Raw genomic sequence first — 25,239 nt, forward strand, 5'->3', positions numbered from 1 at the left:
AAATGGCGGACCATGAAGAAGATCCCCCTTTTCATGTATGAAAAGTGCACATTTTCCAGTCATAATGAGTACTTAGAATTTGACGGTGGTGGTGGTAAGTATTCATGAAAAAGGTAACATTAGTGAATGGGCGGCATGAATTCTGGAAATAAACAACTAAAAATCTCACACAGTGTCCCTTTAAGTTAAATGATTGAGTTTTACCTTTCTCCTGTACTTTCAATCGTTCTCTGGGTATGGCTGGGCAAATTTTACCTCCAAGCTAGCAATTAACATTGAGTCCTATGAGACCAGCTGGTGGCTAGACCAAATTGGTCGCACACTGGAGCACTGCCATGGTATTCATTCAGCTGGCATCAAAGGGTACCTGTATGGGGGAAAAATCAGGAAAATCTAGGTCTGAGTGTCTGAGGAAGGTGTGTGAATTGATATGGAATGGCCCTATGCAGAGCAATGGAAGTCAAGGTGTGTGTGTGTGTGTCTGTCTTTAGGTCAGCTGCGTTCAAACCAAAAAGGCCTGACTCTCGGAATCTCTTTGGGTTTGATGATGAGGACATCGCTGGCGATGACCCCATCTCTGACGACTTTGGGGGCTCCAGTTACAAGATTCAGTACTTCGGCTTCGATGACATGAGTGAGAGCGGAGAAGACGATGATGTGAGTAGAGTATCCCCCATTGGCTATTCTCTCTCTCTGCCTGTCTGTCTATATGTCATGAGGAAGTGAGTGCCGAGGTAACAAAGGTGCGAGTGTTGGAAATGTGTGGTGGAAATTAGTGTTGCACCGATACCGATACCAGTATCGGTGGATCGGAACTAAAATGGTGATATCGGTATCGGCGAGTACCAACAAATAGGGCACCGATACCATTTGCAGGTGCTTGTATGACACTTAAACAGCCTTGAAATAAGTTATTTCATAGAGGTATTTAAAAAGTATAAAACGTTTTGCTGGATTCACTTTGTATTAGTCTCCTGTTAATCTCTTGTTTCACAAAGGTAGGCAGCAGCCTGACAAAGCCATGCAATGATTTTACATCCAAGTAGTATGCACTACAGCCCTTCATCTATATACATTTCAAATAGGGTGGTATCGGTATCGGTATGGCATCGGTATCGGCCGATACTGCACAGCCAGGTATCGGGTATCGGGGCCAAAAAATGGTATCGGTGCAACACTAGTGGAAATGCATGTATGGGTGGTTGACGTTTAAGGGCGTAACGCAAAAAAAAAAAAAAAGTTTTTCAAATTCCTGAAAAAAATGATGGATAAAAATTGGGGAAAAAAAATGAAAAAAATAAAGCACTTAGTGGTCTGTGGAATTTCACCTTATTTTTGCCATTTTTGGGAAAATGTGTCTTGCATCAACACATTGCATAGGCATGTCACACCGCAGGAAAATGGAGTCACACCACAGGGAATTCACTGCATTATGGCCATTTTAATCCTTTTGTATACATGACTGACATCTGAGCTCATGCTAACTTGATAATGATATTGTGTTTAATCTTAATATGTGTTTTCATTTATAAAAAAAACTTTTTTTCCTCCTACAAGAGCAGTCACACCACAGGACAGCATAAAATGAACCTAAGCATTGCGTGACAGAACATTGCAATATGAAGACATATTAAGAGGTTAAGAGTCACCTTAAACTTCCACAGCACTCTCCAATAACCGAGGTACTGACTGGTTAGGAGCCAGTCTTTAAGACCCTTGTAGTTGGCCTTGCAGCTGCCCATTCACAAACATTGACATACATGTCACCCCACAGGACGCAATTTGTGTTACGAAATTGAACTTGTAGTTAATATTACTGTCTTGAGTTTTTTTCACATTCACATATCTTAATATAAAGTTAATATTTATGCAATCATGCCAAATGCTTCATACATTGTTCAAAATGTTTTTGGTTAATTTATATATATATATTATATTCCAGTTTTCATTAATGTTAGTCACACCGCAGGATATTTGACATAAATCATAAATACATAAATCTTAACAAAAATGTTTCTTCTCAACCAAGACTAATGTGAAACATAATGTACCACATCTTCTTTCATTGACATATGTTTTTTAAAGGAAAAATAACAGTTTTGTAGGTTTTTAACCAATGTTACGAAAAAACAAGGCGTCACGTCTCCCACCCGTATACATGCCGCCGTTTAATCAGTTGAGTGACGGCACATGTACGAATTTAAATGGTGCCATGTAACGTGACCATGTTAAAGGGACACTGTGCAGGAAATGGTCAAAAAAGGTACTGCAACTATGCTGCTTATTGAAATTGGGCTGCCTATTGCCAAATTTGATCTTTACATGAAAGTTTACTAAGTATTAAACAAATATTTTCTAGTATGGTCCAAGTACAGTCATTTTTGCAGCTAAAAATGGCTATTTTTGGAAATTCATGTAGGACCATGGAGAAGATCCCCCTTTTCATGTATGAAAAGTGCAATTTTTCCAGTCATAATGAATACTTCGAATTTGGTGGTGGTGGTAAGTATTCATGAAAAAGGTAACATAAGTGAATGGGCAGCATGAATTCTGGAAATAAACAACTAAAAATCTCACACAGTGTCCCTTTAATGACTGTGGCCATGCCCCTGCCGATTGTAGTGTGAGTCACGTGTGGGTAAAGTTTGCCAGTGGAGGGTGTTCACTTTCAGAGTAGGGTAAATTGTGACCTGAGGAAGGCCGACAGGCCAAAACGTTGTCACATTAAAAACTTGTTTATTTAACTTGAGAGTGTGCGGCACTTCTCTCCTGTAAGTGTATTTTCTGGTTGCCAGCACCTCTGTTTCTGGTGTGCGTTTTGCACCTCCACTCATCAACCAAACCAACAATCATTGATCCAAACTTTGTTTCTCTCTCTCTCTCTCTCTCTCTCTCTCTCTCTCTCTCTCTCTCTCTCTCTCTCTCTCTCTGTCTCTGTCTCTGTCTCTCTCTCTCTCTCTCTCTCTCTCTCTCTCTCTCTCTCTCTCTCATGAAAGAACACATTTGTAAATGTTTTGTTAATTATTCATTCATCATTTATGTTACAAAGTGTGTCGAAAGCATTTTAGCAACTGTTATTAGGGGCCAAGCAGCGAAGCTGGCGAAGGCCCCTAATGTATTAGCTGGTATTCTTATTATTAAACATCTTTCCTCTCCTCTGGAAGTCTATGGCAGCCCATAGAACCGTGCGTAGGAAAATGACGAGAATCGGCACACATATTCGGGCCAGGCTCAGCATTACTCACAGCAATTCATAGGTCCCCAGCCCCAACGCTCTAGCGCCACCAGCAGGTCAAAGTTGCAGGTACATTTCTGCTTGTAACTTTTGAACCGCTGGGCCAATTTTCATAAACTTGGTATCCCTGGAATCCTTGGGCCAAGACGAATCCAACGCAACATATGACGTCATTTTCCGCCTGGATAGTTTTCCCGCCATTTTGAATTTTGTGAAATTCAATAAAAATGCTACTTCTCCCACAATTTTTTACCATTTTGCCCGAAATTCTGTATATAGTATCTCGGGACTGAGCTACACATGGGGTCTCAAGGAATATTGAATATATTTTCTCATTTAGCCGTGACAGCCAATCAAAATTGTCGTAAAAGTGGCAAAACAGGAAGTGGGGTCATATCTCAGCAACCATTTGTCGAATTAGGCTTGGATTTTGTACACACATAGTAGTCCATCCCATGACAAACCACAAAAACAATCTGATCCCCAGCTTAAACTCTGTAGCGCCACCAACAGGTCAAAGTTTTAGCTACATTTTTGCCTGTAGCTTTTAAACCATATGCTCGATGTAAAATATATTACTATCACTAGAATCCTTAGGCCAAGCCGAATCCAACGCACTATATGATGTCATGTCAACCCAGAAGAGAAATTCCGCCATTTTGAATTTTGTAAAATTCAATAAAATGCTACTTGTCCCACATTTTTTGTCAAAATGACCTGCAAAAAGGTAAACATCATCTTCAGACTAATAGGCATTTGGGTATTCAAATAATTTTTGATACCTCTTATCGTTTGGCGGTGACAGACAATCAAAATTGTCATGAAAGTGGCAAAACAGGAAGTGAGGTCATATCTCAGCAACCGTTTGTCAAATTCTTTTGGGAGTTTTTCCACACATACTAGTCAATCCCATGACCTGCAACAAAAAAATCCAGATCCCTAGCTCAAACTCCCTAGCGCCACCAACAGGTAACAGGAAGTGAGCTCATATCTCGGCAAGCCTTCAACGGATTCAAACTAAACTTGGTTCACGTGATCACACTCCCCTCCAAGGAATGCACACCTACATTGACGAGATTTGGGCCAAAGGGGGCGCTGCAGTTCCTTCTGTTGCCGTGGCGACTTTGGCAAGTTTACTGCTTGGCCCCGCATTGCTGCTTGCAGCTATATTATTCAATTTGTTTTTCCGGTTCATCTGTTGAAGGATGAAGACCCGCTGGCTGCCCAGAGAAGACAAGAGAGGAAGAAGGCCAAGGCAGAAGCCAAGGCCAAGAGGTCGACGCAGCTCAACCTGACCTGGACACCGGCCATGACTACAGTGTTGTCCACGGTAATGCTACACACACACCAGAGGGATATACTAGGAAGCTGGTTCAGTAGTAAAGCGGGTCAAGTCAGTGGGTCCCAAACTTTTTAGTGATGCTCCAGACGTCCAGAGCCGTGCACTGCGGTGTAATCTACTAATAAGTCATTCATAGTGGAATTTTGGAGGTTTTACCTCCAAGCTAGCAATTAACATTGAATCCTATGAGACCAGCTAGCCGCCAGTTGATGTTAATTGCTAGCATCGAGGTAGGATTTGCACTGCCATACTTGGAGAACAATTGAAAGTACAGGCGAAAAGTAAAACTCAATCATGTTACTCAAGGGGGGTGTAATATGAGCTTATTTCCAAAAATGGCACTGTATCACTTTAAGAGGTTAACTAAATGATGCCTGCAGATATATCTATTGCCAGATTTACCACTCCCTGTTGGTTAAGTAAGGCCTGGTTTATCACTTAACCATATTCTAAGTAGAGCCCCCTGAAGCTACTAAATCTGTAAAATCAGTTTTGTAACTGACAAAATACTGCTGCTAAAAAAATGTTGTTGCTTGGCACTGTTGACTTGACAGATTCTATCATTTGATTTTGCTTGAAGGTGCACTATGTAATATTTTTAGTAGTTTATTTCCACAATTCAAATTTGGCAATAGGCAGCAAAGTTTCAATGAGCAGCATAGTTGCAATACCTACTCTGGTGGCCTCAGTCCTACAATAGTGCACTTTTAAAAAAACAAAACATTTTGATTATGATTTGAATAATCGTGATTTAATGGTTTTTTTTTTTTTTTTAATCCATAATCAAGCAGCCCCATTCCATGGCCATGACCTTGCCAGCTGTGCCATCGTCCGTCATCCAGCCGGTGCCCAGAGGAGACGCGGTAGTGGCCAGCAGTCCCAGCATCAGAACATCAGGTGAGTTGGGGAGACTGTCTGTTTGGATGGATAACAGTCTAGACCAGTGGCTCTCAACCTTTTTGGAATAAACGCCCCCTGGACCCCATCATGAATCAAAAAGATAACGTGGATTAATCCACCCCAATGGCAACTAAATCCTGCCCCCTCTCAGCCTTAACCTTTCAAACGCCCCTCTAGACCTCCCCAACGCCCCCCTGTTGAGAAACACGACTCTAGACACTACACTGACATGTCCAGTCCACGCGAGGGCGCCGCTTGATCTTTGCGTCTCAGGACGTGAAAAAGGGGGTTACACAGAGGTCAGAGGGCACACCTGCCCCTGTGACGCAGTGGGCTTTCAGCAGGATTTGTTGGTAGCCGGGCACTAGCCGAGGTCGGGGGTTTGTTTGTAACCCTGTCCGTAGGATTTCGGGACTATTGTGGCTCGGTGGATGGTACCTAGGGATTTTACTATTATATTTACATAATACTTTTCTGACTGCTCTGCTTTTGATGACAGGATCTATGGAACAGCGGTCATGGAGCGCAACAGAGGCCATGGAGCAGCGGCTGATGAGCAGCAGAGGCTCCGCCCCAACCCCTCAGGAGCAGGAGCAGGAGCCGCGAGAGAGACGCAAGATCTTTGGGCCCAAGAGGGTAAGGCATGATGATGATGATGATGATGATGATGATGATCATAGGCATGCACAGATAGGGATGAGGTGGTGCTAAAGCACCTGCCCCTTTGCCCTCTAGACAAAAAGTGCCCTTTTTGAAAGTTCTTTTTTTTTCTTCAAAATGTATCGTGGTCTTTGTTGACATGATCATCTAGAAATGCTTGATGATTAAAAGTCTGATAATAATGCCTTGATATAATCCCTATATAACCTAGTAAGGCAGCCAGAAGTTCTACATGCCCCATCCAGCACCTGCCCTCAAAAATTGTCTGTGCACGCCAGTAATGATGATGATGATGTAATAATAATAAATACAACTGTGAAGCTACGTGTAACAGCAGAAACAGCCTACTCTACCCGAGCAGCCAAGGTCACTGAGGAAGTTTTGCTATGAATTCTCTTTATTCACTCTGGACGTTTACACGTCTCTGACTTGTCAGCTTGGGACATTCAGAGAGCTGAACTTTCTAATTGATTTTCGCTGAACTGCATCATAGCTCATTGCCATAGTAGCTTGGCTGTATTTGCTGAAATGCTCTCTGGTCGGTCAGGTCGCTTCACTCCCGACAAATTTGCTTTGGCCACTTTTTCGCCGACCCTCCATAGAAAAATAATGACTTCGTCACTGAGGTAGCGTAGGTCGCTCTTGCTGTATACACAGCTTAATAGTAATTATAATTAAATACTAGAAATACACTCAGAAAGTGCAGACCTCAGGTGAGGAAGCTGTTTGAAACAACATTTGACTGTTACACCCTATTTTTTAAAAAGTCTTTCTGTCTTGTTTTTGTGGAATTACAAACTGATATGTGAACATTTGCCCTATTCCACAATGGTGAATAATCTTGGAAAATGTCTGGATTCAGATTGTGAAAATTCTTTGTGTGTGTGTCCATGTGTCCAGTCTCCAACAAAAGCTGTGTATAATGCCAGACACTGGAACCACCCGGAAAGCGAGGAGGTGCCGCCAGTAGTCCCGCCCTCACAAACGACACCAGTGAGTTTTGTACATGCACACAGTCACAAACAACACCAGTGAGTGATGATGATGATTTATTAGGGGCCAAGCAGCGAAGCTGGCGAAGGCCCCTACTGTTTTAGCTGGTGTTCTTATTATTATTATGTCACCTCTTTCCTCTCCTTAGCAAGTCTATGGCAGCCCATAGAACCGTAGGTAGGAAAATGCTGTAAATTGGCACACACATTCGGGGCAGACTCAGTATCACCCACAGCGATTTATAGGTCCCAAGCCCCAACACTATAGCGCCACCAGCAGGTCAAAGTTGCAGGTACATTTCTGCTTGTAACTTTTGAACCGCTGGACCAATTTTCAAAAACTTGGTATCCCTGGAATCCTTGAGCCAAGACGAATCCAACACACGCTATGACGTCATTTTCCGCCTGGATAGTTTTCCCGCCATTTTGAATTTTGCGAAATTCAATAAAAATGCTACTCCTCCCACAATTTTTGACCAATTCACCCGAAACTCGGTATATAGTATCTCTGGACTGAGCTTAATATGGGGTCTACAGGAATATTCGATACCTTTAATCGTTTAGCCGTGACAGCCAATCAAAATTGTCGTAAAAGTGGTGAAACAGGAAGTGAGGTCATATCTCAGCAACCGTTTGTCAAACTAGGCTGGGATTTTGTACACACATAGTGGTCCACCCCAAGACCTACCACAAAGAAAATCAGATCCCCAGCTCAAACTCTGTAGCGCCACCAGCAGGTCAAAATTTTAGCTACATTTTTACCTGTAGCTTTTGAACCGTACTCCCAATTTTCAAAATATTGGTACACAGGTCATCTTCACACTATGTTGCACCCAGGTATGGATTTTCGTAACGATTGAAAAAACTATCAGCTCACAGCAGCCATTCAAAATTGTGGAAAGAATGGAGGGATTTTTTCTCATCTCTGTCCCCTTCCCCTCCCCTGCGCACGTTCACTGACACCATTCTCGGCAGGGGGTCTAGTGTCAACCAAAGCCCCACTGCCCCAGCCCCTGCAACCCACCTCCCCCCCCCTCACACACACACAGACAGGGAGAGGGAGAGGGAGAGGGAGGGAAGGGAGAGGGAGAGGGACAGAGAGGGAAGGAGGGAGGGAGAAGGAGGGGGGAGAGGAAAGAATTTTGAACACCTCTTGTCGTTTGCCGGTGACAGCCAATCAAAATTGTCATAAAGGTGGCAAAACAGGAAGTGAGGTCATATCTCAGCAACCGTTAGTCAATTTCTGTTAGGATTTTTTGCACACATTCTAGTCCATCCCATGACCTCTCACAAAAAAATCCAGACCCCAAGCTCTCTAGCGGCACCAACAGGTAACAGGAAGTGAGCTCATATCTCGGCAGCTCTTCAACGGATTCAAACTAAACTTGGTTTACGTGATCACACTCTCGTCCAAGGAATGCACACCAACATTGGCGAGATTTGGACCAAAGGGGGCGCTGCAGTTCCTTCTGTTGCCGTGGCGACTCTGGCAAGTTTACTGCTTGGCCCCGCATTGCTGCTTGCAGCTATATTTTCAGATGTTACAATCGAGAATCGACAAACTTTAAAGTGATACTGTTCCATTTTTGGAAATAATCTTATTTTACACCTCCCCTTGAGTTAAATAATAGGGTTTTACCCTTCTCTGGGTATGGCAGTGCCAATTTTACCTCCAAGCTAGCAGTTAACATTTGAGTCCTATGAGACCAGCTGGCGGTGGCGGCTAACTGTTCTCATAGGACTCAATTTTAACTGCTAGATTGGAGGTAAAATTTGCACCCCACTAACCCCACTTAGTACATCTGAAAAGTGGGATGAAGCATAGCTTTTTTTCCTCCCATCCCCGTTATTGCCAAGGGAGTAGTGCCGAAGAGCATAGATGTGAAGGGGGCTTACATAAATGTGTATAATTTTGTGGTGCTACGTTTATATACCACAATGCAACTTTTTTGACTGTTTCTTCACTGCTATTTCGGTTTGTGTTTTGACATTGGATGCACAGAGAGACACATAAGTACAAGAATGGGCAATCCAACACTGAGGAAGTTCAATCAGCTAACAAATTTAATTAATCAATTCAAATTTTAATCAATCTTTATTAGAGATGCACCGGATCATGATTTTTAGGATCCTGCCGGATACCGGATCCACTGCTTAAGATCCTGCCGGATCCGGAACCGGATACTGGATCCTACGAAAGGGGGGAAACGCATAGCCTACTCGCACACGTGGGCCCTTTTTATTACGTTGGCTCAAACAATTTTTTAGACTCATTGGCTTACTACCACACTGCCTGCACTGGCCGCTTCCAAAGTTCTTTCACTCCATGCAGCAATTGAATGGGAAACGGTACAGAAGCCTGAAATCTCACACTACCAGACTCCAAAGTAGTTTCTTCCACCAAGCAGTTAGATTACTGAATTCAAGCTGAAGACAACAAGGCACTTTCTTTGCACTTTTTTCACCACCACCCCCCCCCCCCTTTTTTTTTTAAATCTTTTTGAGGACAGAAAAAACACAACAATTTTTACTCTTTATAGGCTTCAAACCTATAATAAGACGTAATAAACTAATCTTGAATTGAATTGGGGTTGTGAAAGACTGACTGAAAAACCTAGGCTAGAGATGCACCAGATCCTGATTTTTAGGTAACTGCCGGATACCAGATCCACTGCTTAAGAACCTGCTGGATCCGGATCCTGTGAAAAACCCTATTATCCTGCCGGATCCGGAACCGGATCTTGGATCCTGTGCATCTCTAATCTTTATTTTATTTTCCTAATGTGAATATATGGTTGTTGTGGGATTTATCTTTAACTTCATAAAGCATATGCACAGAAACCAAAAACGGCTGCTCTTCTCTTTTCATGTATCTTACTTTTTCTTTATATATCCAGGTCAGTGATGCAGGCAGCAGTAGTAGCAGCAACAACAACAGCAGCAGCAGTACCAGTAAAGACGCCTCCTCCAGCGCTGCAAAGGACGATGGGGTCTTCAAAGCACCGCAACCTCCCCCCAAAGTCATCAAAACAACAACCGTACCAACAGAGCCCTATCAGGATATTGTCACAGCACTGAAGTGCAGGAAGGAGCACAAAGAGGTGAGGACAGATACACCTTGTAAACTAGAAGGTTACACTTAACTTGATGCTGGCGTCACACGTATGACATAACGTTGTCATAACGCTGTCATAGGTGTCATAATGCAGTCATGCATGTGCATAAACATGTCAATGTCATGAACATTTTATGACATTATCATTTAGTGACATTCGGTTATTCATTGTATGTGCTTTGCAGCTGTGTGTCTTGTCCATTGTTTGTGTTTGATTTGTTTTGATGTTGGGGGATATGCTACAAAAAAATACTATCAACTTTGTTGACATGGAAAATAAACTTTTGAACTTGAACTTGCATGTAAAGAAATTGACAGTAAAGCCGACTTGACCTTTATTGTTGTGTAAAAATGGAACACAGAGATCAATGGGATTCGCCTAACTCTTTCTTACTCAGTTCTGAGTGAGAGTCGCAAAGGCACTTCAGTGTCATTTAGCTTAATTTAGCTTTATTTTTTTGGTTTGGAACAAACTCTCATCTACATGTCAAAAATCTGACTTCTTTTACTGTGAGCTTTTCTAATAAAAATAGTGCAATTTATGATTACTTTTTAAAAAAAATATATTTGTTATTTATCTGTATCCATAGTTATTCACAGTGGTTCAGCATGTGAAACACTTCAACGACGTTGTAGAATTTGGAGAGAATCAGGAGTTCACTGACGACTTTGAGTACCTTGCCACTGGGCTGAAGAGCGGTCAGCCCATGAACACACGCTGCCTCAGGTAAGGTACTGCAGACATGCATACATAGCCTCTCGCACATTAACACGTGTCATGTCAGTAAAGACACAAACAGACTCTCGCTCACTAAAACACGTCATTGAAGACATACACAGCCTCTCACACAAGTCATTAAAGTTGCAATGTGTAATATTTTTAGTAGATAATTTCCAGTGTGGGGAAATTGCACTTTTCATACATGAAAAGGGGGATCTTCTCCATGGTCTGCCATTTTGAATTTCCACAAATAGACAGACATTTGTAGCTGCAAAACTTATTGTACTTCGGTCATACCAGTAAATAGTGGTTTATCATTTAGTAAATATTCATAAAAAGATCAAATTTGGCAATAGGCAGATTCATTTTAATGAACAGCGTAGTTGCAATATCTACTCTGGCCACCATCCTACACATTGCAGCTTTAAAGCCACACACTGCCTCTCACACACACGCCGTTCCATTGAGAAGCCAGGATCAAGTCCCTCAGGCAGAACCCTAGTGAATCATCAGTTTCTTTTCTCCTATTTGGACCTCAACATTATCACACTTTCAAAAGGCCTCAAAATGTTAAAATTGTCAAATTTTCATATGTGGGGGTGTCATTTGAAAACTTTCAGATTTTCCAGTATGGGTTAAATTACCATCATCACCCTCTGAAAACTTATTTCAAAGCACTGCCACACATGCCACCCATCAGTGTAATAGCCTTTCACCCATCAAACTTATTCTCTCTCTCTCTCTCTCTCTCGCTCCCTCTCTCTCTCTCTCTCTCTCTCTCTCTCTCTCTCTCTCTCTCTCTCTCTCTCTCTCTCTCTCTCCTCCCACAGTGTCATCACTCTTGCCTCAAGGTGTGCGACCCCGAGTTTCAGGATGCACCTAAGAGCCAGAGGGAAAGTAGCACAGGTCTTCAAGACACTGAATGACGCTCCCCAGCATCCGGTAAGTCAACCACTCAAACACACAATCTGCACTCACACACTGTCAGCGCTGTCAAAAAGTAGCAGAGTTCCTACAAGAACTTGTTGCCAGGTTACAAGGCAATGTTGCCAGATTATTCCTCTCTGGAGAACTCTTCCGTTCTCAAAAAACATAGTTTTGTCGCACCCAAAATGCCAATGCCATGTGGACGGGAGGCAAAAAAAACAAAAATTATTCACTCAAAAACATTGCCATGTGGTCTAGGCGTAAGCAAAGTAGCACAGATCTTCAAGGCACTACTAGATGATTAAACTAAATAATTACTGAACTAAATGATAATTACTAAATAACTAAACTCATTTATGGCATGTGATGGTCTTTTAAAATTGATTTAGAACCTGGCGCTGTGCACGGCGTCCCTCATGTACATCCTGAGTCGCGACCGTCTGAACATGGACCTGGACCGGGCCTGTTTGGAGCTCATGATCCGACTGCTGGAACTGGAGCAGGACGGAGCCGCACGGGCCCAGCTCACCGCTAGAGAGATGGCCAAGGTTTGGCCAACAATTATATTTATATATTATATGTAATAATGGTGATGATGATAATAATGATGAGTTAAAAATAATTATTATAGTAATTAATCATGAATAAAAAATATACATAATTTAAAAAGTGTTATGAAGATAATGATGATGATTTGTTATTATAATGATGTTATAATTTTTTTATTTATTTTTTAAAGGTGAGGGAGAAGATCCGCAAGCTCTGTGAGACCGTCCACAACAAGCACCTGGACCTGGAGAACATCACGGTCAGTAATAAAACTGTCTCTGTCTCTGTCTCTGTCTCTCTCTCTCTCACTCTCACTCTCACTCTCACTCTCACTCTCTCACTCTCACTCTCACTCTCACTCTCACTCTCACTCTCACTCTCTCTCTTTCTCTCTCTCTCTCTCTCTCTCTCTCTCTCTCTCTCTCTCTCTCTCTCTCTCTCTCTCTCTCTCACCTAGCTCCCATTAAAGACGCACTATGTAGTATTTTTCAAGAATGCATGCTGCCCATTCACAAATGTTAACTTTTTCAGGAATACTCACCACCACCATATGACTGGGAAAAGTACACTTTCATACATGAAAAGGTGGAACTTCTCCTATTTCGTTTTGAATGTCCAGAAATAGACATTTTTATCTGCAAACTATTCTGTACTTTGGTCAGAAATATTGGTTTATTATTTGGTAAATATTCATGAAAACATGAAATTTGGCAATCGGCAGCACTGTTTCAATGAGCATCATACTTGCAGTACCTACTCTGGCCACCATCCTACACAATGCACCATTTCAGTTTGACAATACACAGTACAATGTCTTCCAATCGCTGTTCATACTGAATGTATGAATCACGATCACAGCTTAATACATTTCATTACAATGTGAAGGAATGACATGGTTAACAAATTATGACGCCATACATTTTTTTCCTTATTATTGAAAATGACAAGTTGCCTGTGACATCTTTCCCTTTCATCGACATTCTAAACCAAATGTGGCCCTTGAGCCAAAATAATTACCCACCCCTGCTCCGCACCAACATTTTCATTTTTTATTTGTGAAATCTTGTCCATTGCAAAATTGCAATAGTGTATTAAGTAGTATGCTGTATGTTTGTGTTGTCCAGCAATTTATTTACACATGCATTGCACGCACACACACACACGCACACGCACGCACACACACACACACCCAAACACACACACGATTTGACACACTCAATGTAGTAATTCATTCTGCCTTTTTCTCTGTCACGTACACGCATGCACATGGACACACACACACACACACACACACACACACACACACACACACACACACACACACACACACACACACACACACACACACACACACACGAGTAAACAGTGTTTGATTGGTGTTTTCCTGCCTGCTCCACTTTTCTAGACAGGACACCTGGCCATGGAGACCCTGCTGTCTCTGACATCCAAGCGGGCCGGGGACTGGTTTAAAGAGGAGCTGAGGTTGCTGGGAGGTCTGGACCACATTGTAGATAAAGGTAGACGTTTGACTTATATAATGTGTGTGTGTACGTGTGTGTATGTGTGCACGTGTGTGTACGTGCTAGGGATGTTAACCGGTAGCTGTTTAACCGATAGTTGACCGGATCAACATTAACCGGTTAAAATTTTCTCTGCCGGTTAACCGCCCCGCCCCACGTGCTGCATTGCATGGAAGGTTGACGTTGTGCATAATGTGTGGCTGTTCGTGGGTGCGCTGGCAAAGCAATTGTTTTTCTCCCCAAAACAAAACTCTTGTTCCTCCACAAGTAGGCTAGTGGACAATGATTGGGGAAAATGTGTAATACAAAGGGCACAAACTAACATTGTGTGACAGGAGCCTAACCATTCTAAAATGGGGGCATAACTTGTTTCACGTGCAGAGAAAGACCCGTGGCATGACAGGGTCTCATAAATGGCAGTTAAAGAATTTTCGGTTAACCGGTTAACCATCGGTTAATAAGGCTTGGTAGTCGGTTAAGATTTTTAAAACATTTTCCCCAATCCCTAGTATGTGCGTGTGTACATGCGTGTGTACGTGCATGCGTGTGTGTGTGTGTGTTTGTGTGTCTACGTGTGTGTGGTGACTCAGACGCTTACTGCACTTGCTCCAATCTAAACCTATAATATACTTAAGACGGACACACGGACACACACACACACACACACACACACACACACACACACACACACACACACACACACACACACACACACACACACAGACAGACACAGACATGCGCGCGCGCACGCACACACACACACACACACACACACACACACACACACACACACACACACACACACACACACACACACACACACACACACACACACACACACTGACCTGTGTGGTCTCTTGGCATTGCAGTGAAGGAGTGTGTGGAGAATCTGGAGGAGGAGGAGGACAAGGAGAAGCTGGTGGACTCCCTCTGGGGCTCCGAGAGATGCCTGCGCGTGCTAGAGAGTGTAAGTCTCTTTTTTTTTTTGGGGGGGGGGTTAGGGTTTTTTTTGTGGCTTTTTGACTTTTCTTATTACAGGACAGTGTGAGAGTACAGCCGTCTCCAAAAGTGTTGTCGCCTATCCATCTGTTTGGAAGAACAGCTAATAACCTGACTTTCAATTAATCACTTGGCTTCAGAAGTCACTCATATGAAAGCTACAACCCTCCCGAATGAAAATGTATGTACAAAAATAAATTTCATGCACCAAAGAAAGATTGACCCTTTAATGAACACAGACAGGGCAGATTTTCACAAGACAGACAAAAAGTTTTGTCGCCTATTGAACATAATGTGAAAATGAGCCGATAAGTCACTTCAAAACACTTAAAATATGCAGATCGAGTGTCATACTTAATCACTGAATCACTCTCACGTCTTAAAAAAAAATCAACTTCGGCCTTAGGTGTATGTTTAGGGTCATTGTAATCATGGAAAGCAACACAATGAAAAACAATGGAGATCAATGAGAGATGGTGACATATTCGCTATTCGTAGAGCAATACATGTTTAACTTCATGATTTAATCAATGATAAAAGCCCTCAAACACCTGCAGCATGCAGCTCATCATAAGAGCTGTATCCATACCATGTTTCACTTTATGCACCATTTTTCTTTTTTCATATTCTTCATCTCCAACACCATACAGTTTTGATGCTGTCAGTTCTGAAATGATTGATCTTGGGATCATGACTTCAGAGTCCCATTAGCCTTCATTTTTGTCAGAATTAGGCCTGACATACTCTTGGCTGGCTTTTTTGAGACAGGACAGTGGGAGAGACTTCTTTGGTGTTAAAGGTGAAGAAAAAAAAACATGGGAGGGATACAGCTCTTGGAGCTGCATGCATGCTACTGGTGTGTGAGGCTTTTTATCATTGATTAAATCATGAAGTTAAAAATGTATTGCTCTACAAATAGCAAATATGTCACCATCTGTCATTGACCATTGTTTTTCATTGTGTTGTTTTTCATTGTGCTGTTTTTCATACACCTGACCTAAGGCCAAAGTTGATTTTCTGAAGAGGTGAGAGTGATTCAGCAATTAAGGATGACACCCGATCTGCGTATTTGAAGTGTTTTGAAGCGACTTATCTCAGGCATGCAAACTTGCCACTTTTCAGCGAAATTCGCCGTTTTGCAATCAAAATGGGTAATTTCTGTGAATCGTGCAGATCCGAGGAGAAAATATTGGGTGGGGGGGGGGGGTGAAAAGTGTACCGGAGAAAATGTCATACAGCTCAATGGCAAATTACTGGAGAGATGTCACCACCGACAATGACGTTTGACCAGTCATAGTATTTGTGTTTGTCGGCACAGCCAATAACAACAACGAGCTCAATCTAAGTCCCGCCTTGGCTTCATACTTCGAAAGACGGCGCAAAACTGTGTTTTGTTCAAATTTCTTTGTTCTATAATATACTAGAACGTTTCTGATTATATGAACATGTCCAGGCGATCTGACACAGATAGACGTTTCCCAGAGTTGTGTCCGACTAGGCTATTTTTTAATAGGCCTAAGGGGTTTGATGAGGTCAATGGGGTGTTGGGGAAACTTATTATGAGAACCACTGCTCTATCATGATAAAAATAGATATTTTATATATTTATCAAGCTATCTACCCAACCCCCCATCAGACATGACGGCAAAGTCATGGAGTAAGGTTGGCAGTTCTCATGTTCACTGTCCCTTGGTCGCTAATAACTACAGTATGCTCAAAATTCACCATTTAAAGACGCTTTTAATTAAATCCTCTCCCCCCTATTCTTAGACTGTTATACATGACCATCCACTGCGCACAACACACACACACACGCACCTACGCCGCGCCGCACTCTTGTCACCTTTTTCACCCCTGACCTGTTTGCATTCCTGTATCTGCTCATTTTCATATTATGTTCGATAGGCAACAAAACGTTTGTGTTGTGAAAATCTGCCGTCTGTATTCATTAAAGGTTTAATCTTTCTTTGGTGCATGACATTTATTTTTGTACATAAAACTTCATTCGGGAGGGTTGTAGCTTTCATATGAGTGACTTCTGAAGCCAAGTGATTAATTTAAAGGGACACTGTGTGAGATTTTTAGTTGTTTATTTCCAGAATTCATGCTGCCCATTCACTAATGTTACCTTTTTCATGAATACTTACCACCAGCATCAAATTCTAAGTATTCATTATGCCATACATGAAAAGGGGGATCTTCTCCATGGTCTGCCATTTTGAATTTCCAAAAATAGCCATTTTTAGCTGCAAAAATGACTGCACTTGGACCATGCTAGAAAATATTTGTTTATTACTTAGTAAACCAATCAAATCAGATCAAATTTGGCAATAGGCAGCCCAGTTTCAATGAGCAGCATAGTTGCAGTACCTTTTTTGACCATTTCCTGCACAGTGTCCCTTTAAAGTCAGGTTATTAGCTGTTATTCCAAACAGATGGATAGGCGACAAAACTTCTGGAGACGGCTGTAGACAGGAAAAGGTTGGGAGAGAGAGATGGGCCAGGGCCGGGAAATGACCCCGGCCGGCAGTGCTTTACACTAACTTTTTCGCTTACCAGCCATTTTGGCTAGTGGTTTTCCTGACTCACTAGCCATTGGGCCTCTTCACTAGCCATAATTTTCTTAACCATCATAGCAGCTTTAATGAATTATATAATAGGCTGTAATAATGTAATGTAGGATAATATAACATAATATAATATAATATAATATAATATAATATAATATAATATAATATAATATAATATAATAGGCCTATAATATAATATAATATAATATAATATAATATAATATAATATAATATAATATAATAGGCCTATAATATAGGGCCTAATAACTAGAATTGTTATTAACTGGTCCATGCATGCATGCATGCTATAAGAACAGATTAACTTATCTGAGGAATGGCATAGCCGTGCAGAAACACCAAGCACAGTGTTGTGGAAGGGCACAAATGTAAGCTGCATGAGAGCAACATATTTCCGTCTTTGATCTGAAGGGCACTTTCGATGCGCAAAGTAGATAGTGCAAAGTCATTGCCAAGCTTCGCATGTCCTCGGTCATGGATGTGGAATAACACCTCTTCTGGAATATTTTCTCATAAAAGTAGGCTATCCACTAGAAGGCACACACATATGCGGCCGGTAACTACAGAAGGAGCTACGACTTCCTTTCATTCCGTTTAATATTGAGTTGTTTAAAATATAGGCTAAACGGACGCAAGGCAAGATGGGCACATGCGAAGGGACATGGGACATGATTTGTGCAGTCTGGAAGGCTACTACTGCGCGTTGTTTAAGCCCCGTTTGACATTCGGGAACAACGGCACAAGAAACATGGAGGAATATTAAGGTATGATGACATACAGGCAAATCAGAAAATTATTTAAACCGAACATTATTAATGCCGCATGTGTCCTTGTCTTATCACTGCGCGAATTAGTCTCAAAACTTTCACAAGACTGAGGTGTTCTCCTCTCGCCTTGGTCATTTTAATGTCCACTACTACTATGCATTGTAATGACAGATCCCAAAACAGGTCAGTTGAGATGAACTTCGCTACTTTATTTTCACATGAAGGTTTTCAGTGACATTTCCACGCACGCTGGTGTGCTGCAGGTAGCTCGCTGCTGCCACTCATATTCGCAAGACTAGCTCTTTTAGATTCCTCTCGCGCGTGAGACACAGGTGACACGTGACACAGGTGACACGTGACACAGGTGCTTCATGGGTATTGTAGGCTCGCAAAATCGCATTGCATTGCGCTTGTAGCAAAGACGGTCCGAGGGGAAAAACTACAAAATGCGGTGCCTCATCATTTAGAATTGTAACGGACCCGCCAGAATGGCTAGTGAACCTTCGGTATCTACTAGCCAACGCCGACTTTCACCCGCATTTGGCTACCTGGCGTGTGTTAGTGTTAAGCCCTGCCGGCCGGACTCAAACAGCAGTCCTCATGGGCAATGTAAGCCCAAATGTGGGGGGCTTAGTGTGCTGCGCTGTGCCCCCTCAGAGTGTAAGTCTTCGTTACACGCATAGGGGTAATCATGTACTTCAATCTGACGGCTCAAAGCACACATCGAAGTGGGCTCTCAAAACAGTACATTACAGGGCGTTAGACGTTTGTTGACATTTTGTGTGGATGGAAACGACTAATTACGCAAAATGTGTCATTCTTTCGATGTAGCAACATTTGCGCGGCACATTCATGCCTTTGGTGGACCTTAAGTGAGGATTTTGACCAAAACATTTGCACTGGGTTTGTTCTCTGGATGGATACAGACAAAATGGCACCAGAAGTATCGGAGGTGGTAGCTTTGATAACACAGTCGAGTCGTCATGAATTTTTTGATGGTTCACTTTTGGCAACTTCATAAAGGCGTGAGGTGAAAGCTATGTTGTGTGCTAAGTTATGTTGGAAACAAAAATGAGTCTTATGACTGGAGAGACGAGACGGAAAGCTTTACATTGGTATGTGATGATGAGTGATTATATCACAAGGCAACTATGCTAACATGCAATAAACGAAATATGATGAAAATCTTGCCTGCCTACGGTGGGCAAGGGGTTAAAGTGCTTGGAGGAACCCCAAGGTTTTCTAAAGAAGAAAAAAAACTCTACTCTACTAGAAGGTTTCTCTGAGAACCTTTCGGGGTTCCCTCACAGTGTTAAAGAACGCCTGACGATTATTTGAGGAATCTTGAGGTACTTTAAAAAACGTTAAGGTTCTTCCAATGTGGCCCTACACTCCTTTCGGTGTCCTTCTGTGCCCTTGGGGCCATCCTGTGGGGTTGACGACATCTTCAAGGCTCTCTGGGCTGCATGTGGCATGCATGCTCCATTAGCAATCAAAGGTATTATATGAGAACATTGCCCTGCCAGCTTTTGAATAAATGCATTCTGTTAAATATTCACAATCTGAGGATAATTTTTGGTGTGTCGCTCAAACATTTGGAACACCTTGTATGTGAGGTAGGGAAAAATGTAAACCAAATCAGTGTTTAGTTTGTGTTGTAGCCTGTGTGTAAAAAATGTGGGATTCAGCTACTTACAGGGGTTGGACAAAATAACGGAAACACCTGTCATTTTAGTGCGGAAGTTTTCTCTTGCATTCACAGTTAATCCTGTTGGATGTGGTTCATCTTTCTTGTTGGTATGCAGACATTACCTTGGATACCGTGGCTCTTGATACATCACAAAGACTTGCTGTCTCTGACAAACAGTTACACACGCACCAAGAAATTCTCCTTTTTGAACTCTGATGTCACCCATAATGTTTTGTGCATTGCAAAATTTTGAGCAAAACTGTGCTCTTACCCTGCTAATTGAACACTTCACTTTACTGGTGCAATGTGGGTGGAATTAATGAAGATTGGACAACAGGCTGGTCCACTTGAGTTATGAAACTTCCCACATTTAAATGACCGGTGTTTCCATTATTTTGTCCAACCCCTGTACATTTGCACTCTTCTTTTTTTGCAGGTGACCGTACATAACGCAGAAAACCAGTCCTACTTGATCGCATATAAAGACTCTCAACTCATCGTTTCTTCTGCAAAGTAAGTGTCTTAAGGACCAGCTACTCAGCAAACAACATTGCACTTCAAAACCTGTGTCTGTGTGTGCGAGACAGGGACCAAGACAGAGGCATTGTTTAAAATGTGTTTATATCTTAAAAGAGGCAGACAAAGCACAGCGGCGTGCTCAAGGGATATTGATACAATCAATATTTTTAGTGGCGGTGGAAGTGATGGAAAGTCTGTTTTATGGTCAGGAGAAATAATATTATTATAATTATTACATGATTATAATACAAAAAATAGATGGATGCCCATCTAGCCTTTCAGTAATAAATTCAAATATGACATTACACACACGCACACACAATTCTTCCAGTCAACTAATAAGATTAGCCTTTCCGGCGTCTGCTCAGCGTGAGTAGTGACCTTGCTGTGGCCCAGTCATGACCTCCGATGAACTGGGCTCATTTTTGACTACATCCATACAGACACACGCACAAACAGATGCAGTCATCCTTCCATATTTGAGCTACGTACACACACACACACACACACACACACACACACACACACACACACACACACACACACACACACACAGCCGTCCCTCCATACTTGGATTCAATTAGGGACTTTGAGGGGGAGGGTCGGGGGGAGGGGTTCACGTTCGATTGTTGAATGGGTCCTGTGTATATCTGTCTGTCTAGCACTGCCTTTCCTAAATGACTTCCTTAGTCTTGAACCCCCTCTCTCTCTCTTTTTGTGTGTGCTTCAGTCCCTTGCTTGTCTCCTAAAGTTGATGACCCATCCTCAATCGGGTGTAATCTGATTAAGAGAGAGGGGCCATTAGATATGTGCATTATGGTGGAAGACTGTGCAGCTGGATATTTAACAGCAGCAGAACATGCCAACTGTATTGTGTTGCTATACTGTTTTGTGTGCTAGATCAGTTAACCTAAGGTCACACAAGCTCTGAAATGTTTGGCTTCAAGAAGGTGCATGTGCGTGTGCATGCAAGCGTGCATGCAGTGCACCCCTCACAAGTTAAGTGTACCTACATCCTATTACTGGGTGTTCATTGTCTGTGGGTGGCCTGTACCTCAGTCCCCTAATCTACCATGCACTAAACTAAGGCTGGGAATCGATCCACAGATATGAACACTAGATCTCGTGTTCAGCCTTATGCCGTGGCAGAACCATGGGCGGTACCGTCTTAGGACGGTATAATGATAAATGATGATGATGAATTATGATACATTTCTCATAGATGTTACTGCCACCTAGATGGTAATGTGTGTCTTGCCTTGTCACTTATTGATGGCCGCAATATGCCAGCTAAACCCATGTAATATTCAAGTCAAGTCAAGTGTACTTTATTGTCAAAAATCTATGTAACAGGGTTAGCACAGAAGTTTGAAATTGAGTTTGACCAGTCTCCAATGTGCAGTTAAACTAAAAACATTTAAATAAGACATTGACAATAATCTATCTCTCACTCTCATACACTTACTTACTTAAAATTCTGTTCTATTGTGTTGTAGGGATGCACCGATACCGGCACAGATACTGCTCATTATACCCGTACTCGTGCTCGTTAAACACTTGCCGATACCAGGCACGATACTGCTATTACACGAAACAATGCAAAATTTCGTCATGTTCTGTGGACTTGAAAGCAGCATGGAAAAAGTGCCACCTCATACATTTACTAACATTTAAATCTACATGGAAATGGACAATAAAAATATCACAGGTGGAAAAAAACATGGCCATGCATTTATTTTCATTGTATGTTGGTGGTAAAAGGTATCGGTATCGGTACTCGGTATCGCCAAGTACACACATTAATGTACTCGTACTTGTATCGGTTTTCAAAGAAGTGCTATCGGTGCATCCGTATTGTGTTGTATTCTAGGGCCTTGCGTCACTGCGAGGATCTCATCCAGCGGTACAGCAGGGAGGTGAACTGTATTGCAGGGACGCCGCTACCCTACTGCAGTAACAGCAACGTGGGCAAAGCAGTGGAGGACTGCATGAGGGCCATTATTGGAGTCCTACTCAACCTTACACATGACAATGGTGAGTCACGCACACACAGATGCAGAGATGAATACTACAATACTTTCATCCTTACACGACAACGGTATACACAGTTGCCACGCTAAAAATGTTGTCGAGGGCTTTTACCGTTTTCAGAAGACGATGTTGATAACCTCATCGTGCACGGTGGCGTGGTTCCAGTGTCTGATGTTGCTGCATTGGCACACTGAAATCTATGACCTACTATCCTTTTTTACAGAACAAACATTTGGATATAAAATGTAATGATCTTGACTGATCGTGTTTCCCACAGGGAAATGTAGTCACGTGTGGGTAAAGTTTGCCAGTGGAGTGTGTTTACTTTCAGAGTTGGGTAAATTGTGCCTGCCGCTTCTGTGTCAACTCAAGCTTTGAAAAAAACACAGTTATCAACAAAACCAACAATCATTGATCCAAACTTTGTTTCTCTCTCTCTCTCTCTCTCTCTCTCTCTCTCTCTCTCTCTCTCTCTCTCTCCTTCTCTCTCTCTCCCTCCCTCTCTCACTCTCTCTCCCTGTAGAGTGGGGCAGCACAAAGACTGGGGAACAGAAGGACCTCATCATCACTGCGCTCCACTGTGTGCTCAGAGTGCCCCAGTACCTGCCTCAGGATAAGCGCTTTGACATCAGAGTCCTGGTGAGTCACTGAGCATGTTTACATGCACATTATTAAACAGTTTACTGTATGATGGCACGCAAGGGAAACACCTTCCACTGACCGACTTATTATCCGATTCAAAGGTACAGTCCACCGTGTTTCAATAACAAAGTATGTTCTTTTCTGACCTGTGATAAGTTCATCCGGACCTGTCCCGTCTTCAGACGCAGCCCCAGTCACCAACGTGCGCGGCACCAACTCGTTAGCATTAGCTTGGCTCAGCTTTGCCTTGGGGAGCATTGGGTGCTCTAGGTTAGAAGTGACCAAATTGTTCCACACCTTCCCTATTAAAACACCCTTGCATGACTAGTTAACCCATCCAAAAGTAGTTGCACCAAATGAAACGTGGCGATAGATAAAGAAATTGCACTGTATTGAAAGGCGTAGTAACACATTCTGAGCACTTTGAAGTTGGCACATTGATATCTTCACTCCTAGTCCTGATTTGAAGGTGTGATTGGAGCGTCCATGCTTATTTGAGGGAAGAAACTGGGTAGACGCCGTTGAATGGTACATGTCGTGAATGTTGTGATGTTTAAGTGTGTGTTTGTGTGCGCGCGCGCGTGTGTGTGTGTGTGTGTGTGTGCGCGTGCGTGTGCGTGTGCGTGTGTGTGCGCGTTTGTGTGTGTGTGTGTGTGTGTGTACAGGGCCTGGGCCTGCTGATTAACTTGGTGGAATACAGTGCCAGGAACCGCCACTGTCTGGTGGAGATGCAGATGGATGGCCACGCCCCCTTCACGTCCGTCTGCATCGGAGAGCAGGAGGACCTCAGCTCTGAAGCGCCACCAATCAGTGCCATCGCTGCTTTAGTACAAGTACGTGTCAAGGTTTCCCTTTTGCTAAGATTTGTGCTGTGAGGAGGGGAAGTATGCTAAGCTAGTGTAAGTGATGCGCGCGCATCCAGTAAAACAAGTGCTGGATCAAACAAACGTGCATAAAGGAAGAAAGAAAAATCTGCACAATGTTGCTGCTCACCGATTTATTGAACACGATGTTTCGACCTCAAGCGGTCTATCAACACCTGACGAAGACCGTCTGAGGTCAAAACGTTGTGTTCAATAAACCGGTGAGCAGGAACAGTGTGAAGTATGCTAAGCTGCCAGTCATGTGAGCGTAGCTTTTGAGAGACAGCAGTCTCAATCAGAGGTTGCAGATGCTATCTGCGTACGCAGACAGGAATGTTTGTGTACAGCAAACTATGTATACATGGGTTTACCGTTTGTAAACAATCCCTGGCTGTGCGACCCTGGCTGCTTAGCATCTTGCCCCTTCTCGCAACACGAATGTTTGTAAACGAAAAACCTATGAATACCTATGTACCTTATTACAACAGTCACAAACCATGCCCATTTTGGACATTTTCTCCTACCACGGGATATGAGGCTAGTATGCCTCATTTTAAATAACTGGACTAACTGGAAAGTGTTATGATAACGGTTAGGCCTACTGCAAACTGTTATGACAATGGTCTAATTGATAAAGTTGCAACTTCAAGATAAACTTAACCACAGATTAAAAAAGCTTTTTTGTCACGGGTGCGCTCTTTGACTCTCCGAGTTTAAATTGATGGTTTAAATGCATTTTCACGCCCGAAGAATAACTCCAGTAGCTTCCAAGTAAACTATTTCGTAGCAAAAATCACCTGGCTAAAATTAGGTTACTTCCTGCTGTGTTGCATGCTGTTTTTTATTACAACTTCCATTTTCCACCTAGCTTGATGACAGCAAAACTCCTTGTCCTTCCATCATATGTTTAGGAATAGGCTAGCTAGCAAGGCACTGACAGGACATGTTTTGATTCTCTAGGAAGTAACTTGAGACGTGACGTGACGTGATCAGGAAGTGGTTTGATTCGCTTTAATAAAACTCAAATACTGTGTGTTATAAAATACACAGATGACGAAATATCCAGATTCTGACTTTGTAGGTGTTTTCATGATCTATGTCAGTTCTGTTCATCACATAATGACGAAAATCACACAGAATGTGCTTTAGAATGTGTAGATTCAGAATCCTTTTTTTTTT

At 42.5% G+C, this 25,239-nt stretch overlaps 1 protein-coding gene across 4 annotated transcripts in view; it reads left to right on the top strand.

Moving 5' to 3' along the window:
* The window catches only part of LOC134465502 (wings apart-like protein homolog), a 48,693-nt gene that overhangs the window by 11,947 nt on the left and 11,507 nt on the right, over positions 1 to 25,239 (top strand). For 3 of the 4 annotated variants that reach the window (XM_063219191.1, XM_063219200.1, XM_063219208.1), the window contains exons 6-21: positions 492 to 657; positions 4,440 to 4,565; positions 5,366 to 5,474; positions 5,977 to 6,113; positions 7,038 to 7,130; positions 10,027 to 10,230; positions 10,835 to 10,971; positions 11,796 to 11,907; positions 12,282 to 12,440; positions 12,632 to 12,700; positions 13,847 to 13,958; positions 14,831 to 14,928; positions 20,442 to 20,518; positions 22,395 to 22,558; positions 23,079 to 23,194; positions 23,863 to 24,030. In XM_063219191.1, the coding sequence (XP_063075261.1) occupies positions 492 to 657; positions 4,440 to 4,565; positions 5,366 to 5,474; positions 5,977 to 6,113; positions 7,038 to 7,130; positions 10,027 to 10,230; positions 10,835 to 10,971; positions 11,796 to 11,907; positions 12,282 to 12,440; positions 12,632 to 12,700; positions 13,847 to 13,958; positions 14,831 to 14,928; positions 20,442 to 20,518; positions 22,395 to 22,558; positions 23,079 to 23,194; positions 23,863 to 24,030 (2,047 nt within the window). The remainder of the gene's footprint in view (positions 1 to 491; positions 658 to 4,439; positions 4,566 to 5,365; positions 5,475 to 5,976; positions 6,114 to 7,037; positions 7,131 to 10,026; positions 10,231 to 10,834; positions 10,972 to 11,795; positions 11,908 to 12,281; positions 12,441 to 12,631; positions 12,701 to 13,846; positions 13,959 to 14,830; positions 14,929 to 20,441; positions 20,519 to 22,394; positions 22,559 to 23,078; positions 23,195 to 23,862; positions 24,031 to 25,239) is intronic. The other variant, XM_063219216.1, reaches the window with a different exon arrangement.

This window comes from Engraulis encrasicolus, chromosome 2 (assembly GCF_034702125.1).
Source record: "Engraulis encrasicolus isolate BLACKSEA-1 chromosome 2, IST_EnEncr_1.0, whole genome shotgun sequence".
Classification (NCBI taxonomy): Eukaryota; Metazoa; Chordata; class Actinopteri; order Clupeiformes; family Engraulidae; genus Engraulis; species Engraulis encrasicolus.